The sequence below is a fragment of the Mchenga conophoros genome, linkage group LG23 (assembly GCF_057382185.1).
Source record: "Mchenga conophoros isolate Kocher_MC1m ecotype Shallow Benthic linkage group LG23, M_conophoros_male_GT1.1, whole genome shotgun sequence".
Lineage (NCBI taxonomy): Eukaryota > Metazoa > Chordata > Actinopteri > Cichliformes > Cichlidae > Mchenga > Mchenga conophoros.
In genome coordinates this window covers 3138870-3159967 of record NC_140547.1, presented here as the reverse complement: position 1 = coordinate 3159967, position 21098 = coordinate 3138870, and the positions used below count along the sequence as shown (strand labels likewise).

At 43.1% G+C, this 21098-nt stretch overlaps 1 protein-coding gene and 1 long non-coding RNA gene across 3 annotated transcripts; one reads left to right on the top strand and one right to left on the bottom strand.

The window, feature by feature from the left end:
* Nucleotides 1–127: 127 nt before the first annotated feature.
* LOC146546383 (uncharacterized) lies at nt 128–1002 on the bottom strand. Its single transcript, XR_014890729.1, has 2 exons — nt 890–1002; nt 128–556 (listed from the first exon to the last, which is right to left on the bottom strand). It is a non-coding gene; the product is annotated as an uncharacterized LOC146546383 (long non-coding RNA).
* Nucleotides 1003–6248: 5246 nt separating this feature from the next.
* Nucleotides 6249–14690, top strand: LOC146546382 (vitamin D3 hydroxylase-associated protein-like). Of its 2 annotated transcripts, XM_085265568.1 has the most exons (15): nt 6249–6539; nt 6873–6986; nt 7332–7472; nt 7616–7749; nt 7901–8107; nt 8205–8245; nt 8371–8495; nt 8688–8813; nt 10982–11079; nt 11314–11413; nt 11492–11535; nt 11638–11677; nt 11753–11861; nt 12374–12519; nt 14148–14690. In XM_085265568.1, exons 1-15 carry the CDS (start codon nt 6360–6362, stop codon nt 14268–14270), a joined length of 1728 nt encoding a protein of 575 aa, XP_085121694.1. In that variant the 5' UTR covers nt 6249–6359; the 3' UTR covers nt 14271–14690. The 2 variants fall into 2 exon arrangements, 1 of the variants encoding a protein (XP_085121694.1); XR_014890816.1 differs by lacking the exon at nt 14148–14690 and having other exon boundaries at nt 6251–6539; nt 11753–12243; nt 12374–12391.
* Nucleotides 14691–21098: the final 6408 nt, after the last annotated feature.

Here is a 21098-nt window from a genome sequence, read left to right as displayed (position 1 = left end):
AAGAGGGTAAGATGAAGTAACAGGGAAGGATGAAGGCTTGTTACGACCCGTCTAGGGCCAGGCAATAACATGAGTGAGGCACTCGCTTCCCACCCCAAGACCCAAGCAGCCACAGGAAACAAATCCGTTCGTTATAATGTGATTTATTTACAAAGTGAAAAAAAGGAACAACAAAACGGGAGTGTCAACACTTCAGGGTGAGCCAAGGCCAAAATAATAAACAAAAACAAATCTACACAAATCCCGCTCCCCTGACCTTACCAAAACAAAGTCAAAAGTAAAGACAGAGTCTGACCTCCTTAACTAATTCAAAACAGGAAAAAACGGGTGATCAAAAGAAACGGCAGCTCACCCCTACCCACTCCACTTCCACAACTTTTAAGCCGCACTGTAGCCAGCGGCTGCCACAGTTACACTGCTGGGTCATGAGGAGAAACGCGAGGACCTCTCCTGCAGTAGCACTCCAGACTCCTTTTAATGGGCGGGTCCTCCAGCTGGAACCAGTCACGTCGGGGCGGTGTATCCACGCACCAATCGGAGCAGGGCCCTGGCACAGCTGAATTAACATAAAAAGGTACATCACCTGCACAAAACAAACACATGAACGTGCAAGTTCGTAACAGGCTATGGCAAAGTACCAACATGCTAGCAGGTTAAATGGCATTAAAAACATAGAAGCAAAAGAAATGCATATAAAAGCATAAAAGAACAATATATGTAAAGGATAAAACAGTCAAAAATTTTAAAAATGATTAAAAGTAGTTAAGAATAGACCGGAGATAGAAATAAGCATTAAACTAACTAACAAGCATTAACTGGTAGAAAAAGGCAAGGCTAAATAGGTGGGCTTTTAACCGCGATTTGAAGGATTGAATGGAATCAGACTCACGGACAGCGATGGGGAGGTTATTCCATAGATTGGGTGCAGCCAAGGCAAACGCTCGGTCACCTCTAGTCTTCAGCCGGGATCTCGGCAGTACCAAGAGTGACTGGGAAGATGATCTTAGTACTCTAGCAGGGGTGTATAATCTAAGTAGCTCAATGAGGTAGCTTGGAGCTATATTGTTAATAGAGCTGGGCGATATAAGATTTTTTCATATCACGATATGCTTTTTCATTTCGGGCGATAACGATATATATCACGATATAAGCCAAATAACTATATTTATAGTTGTATCCATAATTTCTTGGAGCTAATTAATTTTACAGTGTTGAATGAAGTTTATTATTTATGTTCTTGTGCATATAGGCTAAGTTAGTACTGTGTTATGCTATTAATTACATAGCATATTGATTTTTTGTTAGTGGGTTAATCACTCTTTCTCACGCTCATGCTGGAGCGAGGAGAGCGGATCACCGGAGGCGATTCAAACCATCAATCCCGACAGTGATAATGGGCAACGTGAACGCGCTACAGAATAAGATTGATGAACTGTGCGCTCTGAACAACCACAGACTATACCGTGAGTGCAGCTTGTTTATCTTCACGGAGACGTGGCTAACCGAGCTAACGCCACAGGCTAACGTAGACCTATGCGGTTTCACATCCGTGAGAGCCGATAGGGACACGCAGGCCAGCGGAAAAAGCAGAGGTGGGGGACTCATTGTCTACGTCAGGGACGTGCAGAGAGGTTTAAAGGGGCGGGTGCTCAAAGTTAAAAAGGGGCACATTGAACCAGGCTGAATAACAACAACACACATTCATCAAGAATCTAATATGGGAAGGGCAGGGCTGTGTTGATCTGAGACTGTAGACATTAAAAAGTCCACAGGAGAGATGGTAGCTGATTAAACAAGTGTCATGAGATAATAACAAAATGCAAAGATTGGTGACAGCGCTTGGAACCATAAGGCAACAAAAAACTGTGACATAAACTCGGCTCTGCCTGTGAATCACTCTTTGCTTCTCTTCTTCCTTCCATCCCATCATTTCATATATCACTCTCCACTTGCTGTCTATCTGAGAACAAGGCACAACTTGCTATTGCAATAAACTATAATCTAATTATCCACACCTAACAACTCCTGCACTTAATCTATAATAAAATGATGACAGAAAAATGTTATAGCACTGCCTTTAGTAGCCTCACACAGCTCCTACTGTTTCCTCCTCATGTCCTTACCAGCCATGTCTGCACAATGTTATATCATGAGTAATATTTTTTTAAATCCAGCTAAATAAAACACACACATGCACACACAGTGACATTTTAGACCTTCTTCAGAATACTGTATATACTATGGGCATCATGGTGCTGATCCAGAATCCTTACATTATTATTCATTACTAGAGCTACAATAATAAAGCAATGAGGAGGGGGAAGTAATAAATATGAAATAATGTATTTATGATGATTCCATTTGTTTCACTATCCACTCTGTGCAGGGCAAAGCTTATTACATTTTTAAACTAGAGATACAATCATTTTGCTGCTGTAAAATCCAACTTTTGTCTTATTTAAAATATAAATCTAATATAATCTGCTTCTTAATGTATGTTTTTTAAAATACAGCTTGTGTTTTTTAATATATTATAATTATAATAATTATTATGTGGACATGCATATTAGATCGTTTTTTAGTGAAATATAATCCCTCCAGAAAGGCAGGAAATGCCCAGAAACTTACTCTAAAACTAAATATGTTCTAAATACTTTAAAACTAAATATGTTCCCTAAAACGGTGACAGAGCTACAGACCCATGACAGCCTTACACAGGTAGCCAGCAGCTATGACCAGCACTACCTGTGCAGTTAATAAAAGGACAGGTAATGTTTGTCGCGCTGTTGCACACACAGCACGCTCGTTTGTTTCAGTTCGTCAGTTGCAACAAGACAGCTTACCAACGTGTACGTAATAAGCTAATACTCCTGGGTGCTACACACTACAGTGTACGCTGTACACCTACTTACTGGTTTTGTCGCATCAGTCTGTGTCTCTGAGTTAACTTGTGTTTCTCCTACAGCTCCGGACCGCAAAAAATGCGCGTGCTCTTTGTGAGCTCGTTCCCGGCTCGTAACCAGCGCGTTCTGCCGTCGAGGGCGATCATTGGTTAATAGTGATCATGTGACTGATGCAAGCCAGATCCTTTTATTTAGCAAAACTGTGATTAATAGTTAAATATTATTGTTGAGGGGCACAGAAAGGACTCCGCACGCACACACACATAAAAAAATAAATAAAAAAATTTTAAAAGTTGCCTCAACAAAAGGGCACTTTGGGCACTCATCAGGAAAGGGGCGGGTGCTCAAGCCCCTCTAGCCCCCCCCCCCCTCTGCACGTCCCTGGTCTACGTTAACAACAGATACTGTAACCCTGGACACGTCTCCGTTAAAGTTTCGGTATGCCGTCCGGACCTGGAGCTGCTAGCTGTTAGCTTGCGGCCATATTATCTACCTCGGGAGTTCAGTCATGTGATCTGTGTGTGTGTTTACATCCCTCCGAGGGCTGACTCAACAGCTGCCTGTGAGAAAATACACACAGTCACAGCAAGACTTCAGACACAAAACCCCGAGGCTTTCATTATTATATCTGGAGACTTTAACCATGCCACACTGGATTCTACTCTGGCTGCTTTTCACCAGTTTGTGAATTGTCCCACAAGGAGCAACAGGACAATTGACCTACTGTATGCTAATGTGAGAGATGCATACAGAGCCACCCCCCTCCCCCCACTAGGGAAGTCAGACCACAACCTGGTTTACCTACAGCCACAATACACACCCCTCGTCCAAAGGCAGCCTGTCACAACGCGCTCCATCCGGAGATGGACCCCAGAAAAGGAGGATGCTCTGAGAGACTGCTATGACACCACAGACTGGGATGTGCTTCTGAGCCCACATGGTGAGGACATAGAGGGGGCGACACACTGTCTTACAGACTACCTCAACTTTTGTGTGGACACAGTCGCCCCTGCTAAGACGGTACGGTGTTATCCTAATAACAAACCGTGGGTAACACAGGAAGTCAAAGCTGTCCTCAACATGAAGAAGAAGGCTTTCAGGAGCAAAGTGAAGGAGGAGATGAAAGCAGCACAGCAGGAGGTGAAACGCTGCCTGAGGGAAGCAAAGGACACCTACAGGAGGAAGGTGGAGCAGAAGTTGGAGAGGAACAATATGAGGGAGGTCTGGAATGGTGTGAAAACCATCACAGGCCACAACACCAAGAAAAGTACAGTGGGGGGGACTGTGGAGAAGGCAAACGAAAGAAACAGGTTTTGACCAGCCCACAACCCCCACCCTCACCCTCACCTTTACTACAGAGTCCTCTCCCCACTCTCCTACCTCCCTCGCTTCCCCCCCTTCCTGACACCATGACACCCCCCTCCTCGAATCCCTCTCTCAGCAGCAAGACATCTCCCCCCCTCCCCTCTTCCCAAACATCTCCCAGTGTCACAGTGGATCAGGTCAGGAGGCAACTGAGGAAGCTTCGCCCCAGAAAGGCAGCAGGCCCAGACAAGGTGTGTCCTAGGATGCTAAAGGCGTGTGCTGCTGAACTTGGGGAGCCGCTACAACGAGTCTTCAATCTCAGTCTGCGACTGGGGAGAGTGCCCGCCCTATGGAAGACATCCTGCATCGTCCCGGTCCCCAAAAGGAACCGGCCCAATGAGCTGAATGACTTCCGAACGGTGGCACTGACGTCACATCTTATGAAGACTCTAGAGCGGCTCTTCCTCAACCTCCTCCGACCACAGGTACAACATGCCCAGGACCCACTACAGTTTGCATACAAGGCGGATGTCGGAGTGGAGGATGCCATCCTGTACCTCCTGCACAGAGCCCACTCACACCTGGATGGGGGAAAAGGCACGGTCAGGATCCTGTTTCTTGACTTTTCCAGTGCCTTTAATACCATCCAGCCCTGTATGCTTCAGGAAAAACTGAACAGGATGGAGGTGGACCCCTGCCTGGTGGCTTGGATCTCCGACTACCTCACCGACAGACCACAGTACGTCAGGCTGAAGGACATCACGTCGGACACTGTGGTCAGCAGCACAGGAGCACCACAGGGAACTGTGCTGTCCCCTCTTCTCTTCACCCTGTACACCTCTGACTTCTGCTACAACTCTGAATTATGCCACATTCAGAAGTTTGCAGATGACACAGCCATCATGGGGTGTATCTGGGATGATCAGGAAGAGGAGTACAGGAGCCTGGTGAGGAACTTTGTTGCATGGAGTCACACAAACCACCTGCAACTCAACACCTCAAAGACTAAGGAACTGGTTGTGGACTTCGGGAGGTCTAGAGCAGGTCCACTGCCGGTTCAGATAGAGGGGGAGGAGGTGTAGGTGGTCAACACGTACAAGTACCTCGGGCTGTGGGTGGACAACAAACTGGATTGGTCATGCAACACAGAGCACCTGTATAAAAAAGCCCAAAGCCGACTGTACTTCCTCAGGAGGCTGAGGTCTTTTAACATCTGCAGGAAGCTCCTGTGGATGTTTTACCAGTCAGTGGTTGCTGGAGTACTTTTCTATGCTGTGGTGTGCTGGGGGAGCAGCACAGCAAAGGAGGACTCATCCAGGCTGGAGAAACTGATCAGGAAGGCTGGCTCTGTGGTCGGCATGAAGCTGGACACTCTGGTGACAGTGGCAGAGAAAAGGACATTAAAGAAACTGATGGACATTATGAACAATGCTGGGCATCCTCTGCACACGGCCATAAACAACCAGAAGAGTCTGTTCAGTGACAGGTTGCTTCTCCCCAAGACAAGAACTAACAGACTTAAAAACTCCTTTGTCCCACACGCCATCAGACTGTTTAACTCCTCTCTGGAGGGGAGAGGGAGGGGAAACAGGGGGACAAGGGAGGGGGGAACAACTAAGCTGTAGTGCCTCTTCACTTCACTGTGCAATACCTTTTGTGTAATACTTTTGTTAATAGTCAATGGTGCAATAGACTCCATACTTGAAATGTGCAATTCACTTGTATTTTCATTTTTATTCCTATTTATCCCCTTCGTATATTTTATTTATATATGTCTCTGTATTTATATGTGTGTGTGTATATAATATTCTGTAACTGTAACTTCTGTCGGTGCTGTGCTTTTGGAAACCGAATTTCCCAGAGGAACCCACCCGAGGGATTAATAAAGTTTTATCTTATCTTATCTCTTATCATATTAGTTGTTGGTGGCTACTGGTTAATGAGTAACTAAAAAAGGCTTTTTGTCTGTCCTGAAGTTAATCAACCCTACATGCTCACCACGCCCACTTTAGTTCACAGCTAAAAACAAGGCAAGCCTGTCGCATTTAAACAGCTGTGTGTTAGGACCATGTGGCATTTAAACCCATTTGCAGCCCCAGGACAAAGACGAAAATCACGCAGAACACTGAACCGTTTATTAAGAGAGTGAAGATGGACAAGTGGACAGCGGCTCTGCTCACTGGTGTTGCCTGCATTGTGGGATACCTGGTTGTGCGGGTGAAAAAGATCAACAGCCTCCGACAGGCAGAGGAAAAGATCAAGAGAGCCAGAAACAGGAGAGACGAGAGCTTGCAGCGGGCAGAGCAGGCGGTGCTCCGGTACAAACAGTCGGTGAGAGTTCAGAGCTTTGGGGATTTTTCTACTTTCTCTTTATCGATAATCTCAGCTAATGATCTGCTTTTAGTTTAACCTGGCAGAGGTGTAGTTATTAAATACCAAAATACTGGCACTTTGCAATGTCTCCATGCTTGAGCATGAAAATGAAAGTTATGACTGTGCAAACCGTTTAAGTGCAGTGAACTCATTGCTGTGTTTGAGAAAGTTTGTAAAAAAAAAGTGGAAGGAAGAATCCTGAATCTGTACATGGATGTGGTTCCGTCTCTTTGTTGCAGCCTTTAAAAGAAATAATAACATAATGATTCTGTGTGGGTCTGTGTCTCCTAGCATCCGACAACTGACTCTGCTTTCATCCTGACGCTCTCCCTGTCTGAGCTGACACAGCAGCTGAACGAAGGTTTACTGCGCCCCGAGGATGTGCTTTACTCTTACATGGAAAAGGTTCAATATCCAGCATGACACAAATCTTTCATAATAGATCAAATACAGCAAAAGTCATTTTTAAACAAGTAATCATTTAAATTACTCAGACTTATCTTAATGTTGTTTATTTTTGACATTACTCCTACTTATAACTCACTGCTTTTTAGTTCTTTTTACACAGAATTGTCTTATTACAGTTAAAGTTTAGACACACTGGATAAAAATATTCATATAAGCAACACAGACTGATGTGTCAAGTAATGTTTGTGTTTCCAACAAGAGTTTAATATTTTACAAAGATTAAAATCCCTTTAGGTGAATAAGTTAATCTCAAACTGTCTGTGCTTGTTTCCTTTCCAACAGACTCTGGCTGTAAACAAAAAGCTGAACTGCTGCACTGAAATTTTGCTGGAGAGTTTGGACCAGCTGACAACTGTTGGCTCCAACAAGGATGGTCTCTTGTACGGAGTTCCAGTTAGCGTCAAAGAAAATATTACATTTAAGGTATTACAAAGGTTATGCAATGCAAATTTCAGTTACAGTTAAAGTATTTCCCATCAGTATTTATAAGTATGGTACAGTATTCTCGAGCATCATAGCTCAGGTATTTGATGTAACATTATCATCTTTGTTTTTTCCAACACTAGAATCATGACTGTTCTTGTGGTGTGGTCATTAACCTGGACCAGCCCGCTGAAAAGGACAGTGTGCTTGTTCAAGTCCTGAAGAAACAAGGAGCTATTCCCTTTGTGAGAACCAACTTGCCTCAAGCTCTTTTAAAGTACATCTTTTATCAGTTACTCACATAAAAATCTACAGCACATTTAAAACTGAGTGCATGTGTTAAGTTGCCTTTGTCCATTCCAAATGTGCAAATAATGAAAATATGAATGAAAATAATATGCAGAGACTCATTAACTGTCTGTTGACAGCTATGACTGCAGTAATCCTATCTACGGGCAGACTGTGAACCCTCATAACCCCCAGAAGACCTCTGGAGGTTCATCTGGTGGGGAGGGGGCTCTCATCGGGGGAGGGGGCTCTCTGCTTGGTATAGGCACTGATATAGGTGGCAGTATCCGTATTCCTGCATCCTTCTGTGGAATCTGTGGTTTCAAGCCAACTGCAGGTCGGCTCAGGTGGGTCTCATTCAGTCAGTTTCCTGGAAATTTATTACACATTGAGTTACACTGAGTTAAACTCTTGTCTTTGTTAACACTTTTGTGTAATGATTAGTTTACAGGGCCTTCGTCCAATTTATCGAGGGCAAAAGTCGGGTAAGAAACATATGTACTTTACATATAAAGTAAATGTAGTTACATAACCACTGTATAGCAATATTTCACAGACACAAACTGTCTCAAATATTTGAGTCACTGCTTTATATTTCGTATGAAACTAGTGTCGTCATCTCCTGGACCCATGGCAAGAGATGTGGACAGCCTGGCTCTGTGCATGCAGGCACTTCTTTGTGACCACATGTTTTCTTTGGACCCCACTGTTCCACCATTACCTTTTAACATGGAGGTGTGTCCTGTACTGTGAGGTTCATATAATCTGTTAATGATTATTCTTTTGGTTAAAAACTACAAATTAAACCGATACATAGTTGTCCTAATCCTTCACTTTATATTACGCTTTACAGGCTGTAATCTTAAACTTCGCAAAAACATCTGATTATATTTAATTGACTCAGGAAATGAAAATTCTAACCCTTAGATATACAGAAGCTCCAGACCTCTAAGGATCGGTTATTTGGAAAGCAATGGCTACACGCATCCATCTCCAAGCATGGCCCGAGGCGTCAGAGAGGTCAAAGCTCTGCTAGAGCAAGCAGGGCACACAGTAAGACGTCACCACACACACTATGATCACTGTCAAGCCACGTATGTGATTTAGGGCTGTGCGATATCACCAAAATCTCATATCCCAATATAGGACATTTTTCATCCTGATAACAATAGATATCACAAAACAGGGCATTTTCTGTAAATTCTGTAAATCTCGGGCAACTCGACTTGCGTGAAGTATTTTCAGCTGGGCGTTGTGTACCTGGAGTCGAGTACTTTGACCCATGCATGAAGCTATACATTTTTAAACATAAGTTGTGACAGGGGCTCCAATTTCTATTTGTATGTATTTATTACATGGCGTGCTGCGGGGAAAAGCCTGTTCTAATGTTTGAGTCTAAAGTTTATTTTGAGCACCTGACGACTCTTTTTTGCTTCCCATCCATAAACTCGCTCCATACGCTTTCACATGATTCTTGTGTAGGTGGTAGAAGAAGTTTGTCGTGTTTGAGTCTGTGGTGGTGAGTGGTTTGCAGCGTAATTTGCATAGTACAGTTTTCCGCTCCGCGTCAGTCCTTTCATAACCAAACCATGTCCATGCTTCAGAGGTAATAAGGTCCTTGATTTATTTTGACTGGTCCTTCCATTTGGAGCTACCTGTTGTTGCCTCATTTTCACTGGCTAAGCTGGTATTCTCTGTGTCCCGATGAAAAAATATTGCTGTAAACAGTTTATTTTGCGACACCATGCCAAACGATAGCATATAATTTGAAATGATAGATGTTTTCATAAAGTCATCTGATATACACTCAACAAAAATATAAACGCAACACCTTTGTTACTGCTCCCATTCCCCATGGGATGGACGTAGAGACCTAAAATTCATTCCAGATACACAATATAACCATCCCTCCCAAACAGTGGTCACAAATCAGTCCAAATGTGTGGTAGTGGGCACATCTGCTATATTGAGATAATCCATCCCACCTCACAGGTGTGCCACATCAGGATGCTGATCTGACATCATGAGTAGTGCACAGGTGTACCTCAGACTGCCCACAACAAAAGGCCACCCTGGAATGTGCAGTTTTGTCTCACAGCAAAATGCCACAGATGCCACAAGCAATGAGGGAGCGTGCAATTGGCATGCTGACAGCAGGAATGTCAACCAGATCTGTCGCCCGTGCATTGAATGTTCATTTCTCAACCATAAGCCGTCTCCACAGGCGTTTCAGAGAATATGGCAGCACATCCAACTGGCCTCACAACTGCAGACCTCGTGTAACCACACCAGCCCAGGACCTCCACATCCAGCAGGTTCATCTCCAAGATCGTCTGAGACCAGCCACCCAGACAGCTGCTGGAACAATTGGTTTGCACAACCAAACAATTTCTGCACAAACTGTCAGAAACCGTCTCAGGGATGCTCAACTGCATGCCCGTCGTCCTCATCGGGGTCTTGACCTGACTCCAGCTCGTCGCCGTAACAGACTTGTGTGGGCAAATGCTCACATTCGATGGCGTCTGGCACGTTGGAGAGGTGTGCGCTTCACGGATGAATCATGGTTCACATTGTTCAGGGCAGATGGCAGCTGAGAATGTCCCAGTTCTTGCATGGCCAGCATACTCACCGGACGTGTCACCCATTGAGCATGTTCGGGATGTGCTTGACCGGCGTATACGACAGCGTGTACCAGTTCCCACGAATATCCAACAACCTCGCACAGCCATTGAAGTGGAGTGGACCAACATTCCACAGGCCACAACTGACAATCTGATAGACTCCATGCGACGATGTGTTGCACTGCATGAGGTAAATGGTGGTCACACCAGATACTGACCGGTTCTGGGTCCCCAGACCCCCAATAGCGCAAAAAACTGCACATTCCAGGGTGGCCTTTTGTTGTGGGCAGTCTGAGGTACACCTGTGCACTACTCATGATGTCAGATCAGCATCCTGATGTGGCACACCTGTGAGGTGGGATGGATTATCTCAATATAGCAGATGTGCCCACTACCACACATTTGGACTGATTTGTGACCACTGTTTGGGAGGGATGGTTATATTGTGTATCTGGAATGAATTTTAGGTCTCTACGTCCATCCCATGGGGAATGGGAGCAGTAACAAAGGTGTTGCGTTTATATTTTTGTTGAGTGTATTTCGACATATCGCATAGCCCTACGAGTCATAGGTCATTAATCCTGTCATTTTTGCCTTTAGCTCGTCCCTTACTGTCCACTGAAGATGGATCAAATTATCCCTGAACTATTTTTAAAGGGTTTATTTGCAGATGGAGCTACCACCCTGCTACAAAAACTGTGAGTTGTTCCATTTAATAAGTCAGTTAGTACCATTTGTTTTCTAAACTTAAATCATCTAACATTTTGAGATTTTGTTTCTTTTTAGTTCTAACCACTAAACATCACCATGCTGCCATTGTCTTTACGAGCAACATGGGGTTGTGGTTCTTTTTGAAACCATTACAGTAATTCTCAGTTCAGTGTCTCTGAACAGACTGTTTTCTCCTGTGCCAATGATCTCTTTCATTTTAGGGAAGGGGGACCTGTGGACCCTTGTCTGGAGCCTCAGGTTTTTCCTTACGGCTTTCCCAAGTGGTTGAAGAAAACCATTTCATTCTTGCTCAAACCCGTGGTGAGTCCTTGGTTTAACAGTTAACTTCACAGTTCAGTCTGATAAAACATTTATAATGATGCTGATTTTTTTTGGCAGTTTCCTCGTCTTTCTGCCAACTTTGATGCTCTTTGTGGAGTTGGGTGAGAAAGTATCCTTGAAATTCTTCATTTGTGCTTGAATCGTTTCTTTGTTACATTTCCATGTGCTAGGAATTATATCCAAACATTCTGCTTCATTCTTAGATCTGTTCCAGAGCTGTGGAAGCAACATGCTGCTGTTGAGGTACTGTCAGCTGGTGATGCATGGTCACGTATGAAAGTCTGAAGGAGAAATTGAGATTTCCTGTGTTTTCTTTAGGACTACATTCAAGAGACAATAGCACATTGGAGGAGCTGCAACATTGATGTGCTGCTGTGTCCTGTGACTGGTCCAGCCTACAACTTCTTATACTGTGGCAAAATTTTAAGTATGGCTGATTATGATAGCTGTAAACTATAAAAGGCAAAAGATTGCAGGGACTAAGAAAACAACCGCTTTATTTTTCCAGTTTAATTTTTATTGTGTTTAGTACTTCTATTTGTAAATGAAGTTTAGCTAAAGGTGTAATTCATGTTGTAGTGGATTCAGAGAGTTTCCTCACTGGGGAACCGGATACATATAAGAAACAAAACAGTTACATGTTACAATACAAGAGTGTGACAGGACTTAAAAAAGTGAAGAAAAAGAGACATTTCATCAAAGATGAGGACGACTGCTTTTGTCTACTGCTGGGAAAACTGGGCATTACAGGACAGAGTGCAGCACAGTAAGAGTCATGAAACTGTCTCCAGACATTACTTGATTAAAAGGTAACCTGGATTACAACAAGCAAAGGCATTACTGCATTAACTAAATTATATTTAAATTAAACAATAATTGCATTTGTAAAGGCTAAGAATGGTGTTTATGTTTCTTTATTTTTGTTTTCTACACTTTCAGCTGCTGCCAGCTACACGATGCTCTACAATCTCCTTACCTTTCCTGCGGGTGTAGTCACTGTTTCCACAGTGACCACAAAGGATGAGGAGGAACTCAAGCACTATAAGGGCTGTTATCAGGACATGTGGGACAAACTCTTCAAAGAGGTAGGCAACATGTACCAGTGAGATAAGACTGAGTGAGAACATAGAGCCAGATTTACTAACACGTTGTGTCAGGACAAAACTGGGTTTTAGCATTAAAAAGGCATAAAGTAGATTTTTGTAAAGAAAGTGCAGTAAGAGTAAAATTAGTGCTGCATATCGATGTTGATTCAGTTTTATCGCAGACATCCAGAAATATTATAATTCTGATCATTTATCAGTACATATTCCTATTGTTATATCTATGTATAAAAACAAAGCTGACACATGTGAGACTTTATTAGAAGTGTAAGCATCACAGCAGATGCCTTTGTGTCAAAGTAACTGAGGATAAAATACAGAGAATGTGAATCAGATTTTCCTGGCCTGTCTTTTTATAGCAGATAAATGCCTTCAAAATATTGTGCAGTAGATTAAAAACTGTTGCAGTTGTTTCTGTTCTGGAGGTTTTCACTGTAACTTAACGCTTGTTCTTTTCTGCAATTTAAAATAAAAGTAATGTTTATATCCACGTTGTAGACTGTGTCACTATTTTCGCCCTGCGGCATATGAATTGAAATCAGCTGATTGTATCTCATGTGCAAGTGCAACCGATAAGCAAGATCGATAGCTAATCAGACTAACCATTCCAAGGAACTGACTACCAAACCACTTAATGCTAAATTTATTCAATGAAGTCAGAGGTGACTTGTAACCTTCAAGCTAAACGAGTCACACAATGCCAGCGGCAACAAAACTGCTTCCAGCTCTTCAGTTTCACAGCCTGTGCAATAGGGTTCAAAGAGAAGCGGCCAAAAAATGGAGAAACAGGGAGGAGGACAGCACTGATCCTCAGAAGAATCAGACCTTTGAAGGACATCATACTAAACAATGTATTTATGTTGATAAAAGTTATTAAGTAAAAGTGTGCTTTTAAAGTTTTATTATACTCCACTTAAACAGTTATAATTCCAGGATCATGAACAGCACACGGTTTTCAGCACATCAGCTGTGCTCCAACACCATTACTTATTACTGGTGGGTCTACACAAATTCAGCTGCATGCACTTTGACAATACGTGAGATCACAGATGTACACGCGTACACATAAATCTGGTGTCTTAGACTCAGTGTCAGGCTAGCTTTTCATGCAGCAACAACAAGTCAGGAGCCCCTGATGTAAAGTCTAAAATACAGATACATTTTTTTTTTTTTTGTATACTTGTGAATGTGCGTCAGTGTACTTTAATGTGGTTTCAATCAGCTGCTGTAGCACATCTGTCTCGGGCTATGTAGAGCTCATCGTTTGATGTTCCCTATTACTCATCTGTGCATGTTGAAGTAATAATAAACATTACTTGCTTGAATCTAATTTTTCCCTTAGTATCAGTTTTATCTTGTAATAACTAAATTAAGAAATGCAATTTTTTTTCTGTGGAATGTTATTTAAAAATGTGATGTATTACTCTGGACATTCACTTCAATTCTATGTACTTAACATGACTTTACACAGAACCAAGAACTGAACCAGATCAGTCTATTGCGGCTCCAATATTTATAGAGTTTCTTTTTATCACAGTAGGTGGATGAAGGAGACTGTGGTGCGTTCAGCTGCTGAGCATTAAGTGACAGGAGTGTGTTTTTGTGTTCAGGCAGTGACTGGTGGCGAGGGTCTACCTGTGGCGGTTCAGTGTGTTGCTCTGCCGTGGCAGGATGAGCTCTGCCTGCGCTTCATGAAGGAAGTGGAACAACTGGTCAAAGAAAGCAAGAAATAAAGCTGCTTTCTTTGTCAGTCTCACAGGAGAGGCTGCAGACTTCAGAGGAAACATGTTAACTTGAGTATTTCCTGTAATAATGAGCTAATGGTGTCATAAATGGAATATTCTCTGCACTACAAGCTTAATCTGGGCACTTTCTGGGGTTTTTTGGCTGTTTGCTAAAGGTTAAATAAAAATTAACTGGCAAAATTATGCATTTATGTTTTTTGTTCTTATATTTTAAAGGTGGGTCTTTTATATTGTCTTGCTATCACCATTGTTATCATGATCATTTATCCACTTTTAGGAACCTGCAGTCAAAACGCTTCATCTTTTGGTGTATTTATTAAAGCATTGGCTGATCAAAAATCAGCACATACATGGATCTCTTCTGTTCAGAAAACTACAGTGTGTCCGAAAGTCTCCTTCTATTTCAATCGCATCGCTATAAGTGCAGTGTTAATTTCTGCCGATAAGTTCCACTTTGTTCTTACTGTTTGCTACGGTCCTGCCGTATCACGAGTCCGAGGAGCACTAGGCATGTTTTTCTCCATGAGTGCGGGGGAATAGCGATCTCCAGACGTGTGCGTTCCTGTGCAAATGTGAGTCAAAATCCCTCCAGTTCTACGAGTCCATTCCCACTTATAGCACGGGCTGTACTTTGACGTTAATTACAGGGGGTTTATGCTAGGAGATTTATCGAGATTGATAGAGGCATGTGACTTACCACCGTAGCATTTGTTGCGGGTTGGATCTGTGCACCGCAGTTGGGTTATTTAGCCACTAGAGGGCACTGAAGACCATGTAATTGCTGACCTTTCCTAATTTGGGGGCATTAGGTCTTTTCTGTTGCCTGAGATATGCAGATATTCTTGTTTCCTGCCTGTTCAAATGGGATTGTGGGACTTTCTTATGTCAGAGCATTCAGCTGATTATTTGTGTTACAGTTCATTATATTGGCATGATGTTGGGAAGTGACGATTGTTGTTTACATGTGAAAATTGTTTCTCCTTGTTTCTTGTTATTCAGAACCACACGTCTGTCCACCCCTCCCACATTCGTTAAGTATGCCTACTGTTGAGCTGCTGTTAACTTCCATTAAAGTATATCCGGACATCACTCTCTGTGCCCCACTCTCTGACCGGAGTTTAAGTCCTGAGGGAGCTATCATCCCAGCATCCCAGAAATAACTCTCTAACATACAGTCTGCAAGCAGTCAACTTCCAAAAGAGAGTAAACTATCTTAGCAGTTATAGAAAGATTTACATGAGAATGTGCATCTGTCTGATTGGTTGAAAGAATGACACAGGGAAAGAGCCGTGGTTAAGAATTGGCACTCCCTGATTTGTTCTCCTGATAGTCTTTCCACGTGGCAACAGTCATTGGCTTACAGTGAAAGATCTCACTTGACAGAGTGCCCCGTGTGAGAAAACACCTTACCTCAGTTGTTATCAGGGATGTTTTATTGTCATGCTGATATCAGCTTTAACCGACACAATAAATTCTCTCTTTCTTATTGCAGAGAACGCTGTTAACGCTGTTTGAGACGACCAGGCCCTCAGCTGCCACACCACTTCCACCCGCCCCCAGCACTGGCACACTAACACTCAGGGAGCACCAAGTGAGGTGTGTTCTAAGGTCAGTGAATCCCAGGAAGGCGGCAGGTCCTGATGGAATACATGGAAAGGTTCTCAGAGCATGTGCTGACGAACTGACCGGAGTCTTCACTAAAATCTTCAACCTTTCCTTGTCATCAAACACCGTCCCGCCCTGCATCAAAACCTCCACCATCATCCCCATCGCCAAGAAGACAGCTGTGGCCAGCCCAAACGACTACAGGCCTGTTGCACTTACGCCTGTAGTGATGAAGTGCTTTGAGAGGCTGGTCTGTCAGCACATCAGGGCCGGTCTGCCTCCCAGTCTGGACCCCCACCAATTTGCCTACAGGACAAATCGATCCACCGAGGACGCTATCACCATAGCGCTCCACACTGCGCTGAGTCACCTGGAGCACCGAGGAAGCTATGTGAGAATGCTCTTTCTGGACTTTAGCTCAGCATTCAATCATATCATCCCGGAGATCCTGGTCCAGAAACTGTCTCACCTGGGACTCTCCACCTCCATCTGCCTCTGGATCAAGGACTTCCTGACAAATAGACCACAGTCTGTCAGACTCGGCCCCCACCGGTCCAGCACCATCACACTCAGCACCGGGTCTCCACAAGGATGTGTTTTGAGTCCCCTCCTGTTTACGCTCTACACATCCGACTGCTCGTCTCCACGTCAGCGTCTCCACTTTCTGAGAGTGCTCAGGAGGAACAACCTGGAGGAGAGGCTGCTGGTGACATTTTACAGAGCCACCATAGAGAGCATCCTAACGTACGGCATAACAACATGGTATGCAGGGTGCTCAGCTGCGGACAGGAAAGTACTGCAGAGGGTCATTAACACAGCCCAGAAGATCACTGGCTGCTCTCTGCCCAGCCTGGAGGTCACTGCAAACTCTCGGTGGCAATATCATCAAGGACTACTCTCACCCCAGCAATCAACTGTTTGAACTATTACTGTCAGGCCGACAGTACAGGTCACATAAAACCAGGACAAACAGATTCAGGGATAGCTTCTTTCCCAGAGCTATCACCGTAGTAAATAAGCACAAAACAATTGAACCTGCTTAGCTATACCATACCGTCACTGCCATTATATTATGCTGCTATTCATACTGTCATTATATTAATGCTGCTATCCTGTATATATCATACTTACTATTGTTTGAGTACTTGCGATTGTTTTATTGTACTTTTTATATTTTACATTTATATTTATTATTGAATCTTGCACCAAGGGAGTGGCACTCCAATTTCGTTGTACTCTGTACAATGACAATAAAGGCTATTCTATTCTACAAAAAATATAGAAGTATAAAAGGACATCTTAACCATACATGAAAATATTTCTCCCTAACACCATCCATTTCATGTAATAAAGCATGAAAAGGCACTAAAAGCCTGAAAACTAGAAGCATGTCAATATTAGGCAAAGGGACAGTGCTAGTACAAGTTTGAAAATATTGAAAATTAACATTAAACGATAGGTATCGAAAATAATCTGCACAAAACACACCTATATCTCTTTGCTCTAAGCTGTCTGTAACATTCGTTTTATGTATTTTACTAAAGTCAAGTCAGTTGTATTTGTACAGGCTAAAGTCATGTGTGTTTAAATTGCTTCACAGCTAATGTTTAAAAAATAAGCTCACTAGCATATAAAACAGAAACTGTGTGCGTGTGTGTGTGTGTGTGTGTGTGTGTATTTTAGTTAATGAATGGCAATGAGCAATCTGTGTTGCAACATCTATGTCCTGAATGTGCAGCAACTTATAGATACTAATCTTCAGAAAAAAGGTTTTGAGGTCAAGGTAGCTGGTGCAACCCAGTTTATTTTTTAAATATAGTTAGCATACCATGATATTTACCCAACAGCATATGTTTCAAAGTATTTTGGATGGAATTATATTATAAAAATGATAAATTACTCTTTCTGGACTTTAAAGTGGGCTAATTTCCTGTTAACTGCTCCTTCCTGATAGTTAACATGTTCCCTGACAGCACTCACTGAATTACTTTGAACTGAAATTATTGTAAAATAATAATAAGAAACCCCCAACTTATTTTCATTGATGGTGATATGAGTTAGTACATTTGCTTTTGTGTCGTATGTCATTCATTATGTAAACTTTTGGGAAAATATTTTTTTAATTTCATCATAAATAAATAATGAAAATGTTGCATTCTGAGCAGAAGATGATACAAAACTGAGAAGGCTGACAGAAAGAGTTCTATTTGCCAGGCCTAATATGATGAACCACATCCCCTAAAATCAAGAGAGTCACAAGCTCAAACTGAGTAAAAACAACAGAGACAGAGAGGTCAGAGTCAGAAGCTGTATGAGAGCCCTGGTGGTGACATCCTTTACTATAAAAAAGCTCAGAAAATGATTGCACATATTAGCAGAAACTTCCAAACAGACATTCAATGGAGTATTAAGAACAGCCTCAATGGTTTTAAATAACACAAGTGGGTTATGACTGTTGGAAGAAATAATATTTGCAAAGTATTCCCTTTTTGCCTCTTTGGCAGTGTTCTAGTAGCAATTCCAGCAGTCTTAGAGTTTGAAATAATATCTAGAGCCACAGATTCCAAGATAGTTTGACAGCAAGAATAAGACCAGGAATTAAGGTCTTCTGTATCAGAGGAGACAAAGTCAGAAGGGCCACAGGGCTGATTAAAAGCAACAGAAAAATGCGTGGCAGTGGAGGGGTTAATAACCCGACAGTGCAGAGCGGCAGCGCGAGATTTAACTGCAGTATGTGTAAAAGCAACATTGAATAACACAGGCATATGATCTGAGAGCACAGAGTCACAGATCTCCAGGTTAGTGACAGGCAGACCACATGAAAGAACAAGGTCCAGTGTGTGTCCGTGCTCATGTGTAGGGCCTGGCACGGACTATACCAGGTTAAAAGAGTCAAAAGGCCCAAAAAGTCCTTTACCAGTGGTTTATCAGGACAACACACGTATATTAAAATTGCCAGCAATAAGAACATGATCATAGTTGGGCATAATCCCAGCTGGAAAAAATGGAAGTCGTTTATGAAGTTCTTGTTTTATTTCCATGCAATAGATGAGGCGCAGAAAACCGGGTTTGTGTGACTCACCTCAAGCGAGGTAAGTTCGAAGCTGGAGAATGAAGGCTTCAGAAAACACTGCTTACATTTGTCATCTTTTTTGTAAATAGCCGCTGTGCCTCCACCTCCGCCTGACGTCCGTGGCGAGTTAAAATAGCAGCAATCCACTGGTAGAAGTTCAGACAGAGCACTGGACTCGCCACCACTCAGCTACGTCTCAGTCACACACAGGAAATCCAGATCACGGGAACCGAAAAAGTCCAGAAGATCAAAAGTGTCGTTCAAAAGCGATCTGTCACTCACCAGGCCAATCCTGGCAGGAGCAGGAGCAGGAGCTGGAGCTGGAGCTGGAGCAGGAGCAGGAGCAGGAGCAGGAGCTGGAGCTGGAGCAGGAGCTGGAGCAGGAGCAGGAGCTGGAGCTGGAGCAGGAGCAGGAGCAGCAGCTGGAGCTGGAGCTGGAGCAGGAGCAGGAGCAGCAGCTGGAGCTGGAGCTGGAGCAGGAGCAGGAGCAGGAGCAGGAGCAGGAGCAGGAGCTGGAGCAGGAGCAGGAGCAGGAGCAGGAGCAGGAGCTGGAGCAGGAGCAGGAGCTGGAGCTGGAGCTGGAGCTGGAGCAGGAGCAGGAGCTGGAGCTGGAGCAGGAGCAGGAGCTGGAGCAGGAGCTGGAGCAGGAGCAGGAGCAGGAGCTGGAGCTGGAGCTGGAGCAGGAGCTGGAGCAGGAGCAGGAGCAGGAGCTGGAGCACGGGCTTCAGCAAGTCGAGAAATCCGACGCAGCGGCCTCAGGTTTCACGGCGGAGGTCATCAAAGCCGACCACGACTAAGCAGATGTTGCCCCCCTGGTGTGACAGGTGCCTGGGAGGGGTGCGATCCTAGATCCTGCAGCTTATAACGGTATACTTTCATTCACGAGTTCACAACAGTCTTATTTCTTCTACTGTGTTACCTATTAGTCATTTTGAGGACTAGTAACCCACCTGTATATTGAAATAAAGAGGCACAGATCATGAACTTGTTTACGTTTCAACTGCAGGATTTATTCTGCAGATTTGCCTCCCAGGGGGGTTTACGCTCCTCCCGGCCGCTATGCGCCACCTAGTGGTATTTTTTAAGTAATGCCATGGAAGATGTAAAGTGTAATTAGAAAATACTGATTTAACACTGAACGATATAACAAAGACCAAATTATAACTGGGGGGTTCCCTTTTTTCCTTGTATGAAGACATAAACTGAACTAACATCCCCATAAGCCTTTTTATCTCTTAACTTTTTAACTATTAGTGTAATCCAGATTTACCAGCCACACATTTCAACTTAAACACAGATGTTAACCTTTTACACAGACATCAAGCAGACATCAACAGGATCCAGAAAATGCCGAGACACAAACGATCTTGGGAACAATCCATGCGCTGGTCAGAAAACAGCAGAAAAATTCCTTCGGGAAACCTTTAGCTTCAACAGCCAATATCATTAATGTAAATTGCAATACAAAGTTATGTGAACGTAGTTTCAAAAGGATTACATCCAAGGCTTTTATTGGTTGTGAAGTTATTAAAGTTTAAATCGTGTAACAGATACATATATAAAATAAAAAATATGAAATGTTGATTTGAAAACATTGAAAACATTAAATAACACCAGCTACAGTAGTGGTGGTTTGTTGTTCAGGAGAACAGTTTCCAGTATGTTGGCTGATCAATTTTTTGCGTTTAAAAATAATCGTTACGCTGATTTAACGCTTTACAAGAAGTGTTTTTCATTATTATTTTGTATTCATATTTACATACACTTTTATATTGTTTATTGTGTTGTTGGACAAGAAATCTTTTAAGTCAACAGTGATACAAATTTAATGGGATTTAGTTGCATTTAATTTGTAAGTGTAGCCGGATGGGCTACTCGCCTTTCTTTTTCTCTCTCTCCCTCGCTCGCTCTACTGCGCTTGCTCTCGGCTGCGCCACTAGGTTAATTGGGAACCCACCTGCATATTGATTGCAGGGTGGCGCCAGTCCATATAAAGTTAAGCCTGTCACGGCTGGGGCGGCAGTCGTGTGGAGGGTGAGAAAGGAGGATCCAATAGCAGAGGTGCAAGTGGGTTTTATTTACAGTGCACAAAACCAAGGTGTGGGCAGAACCGAACATAAACCTAAACTGGGAAAACT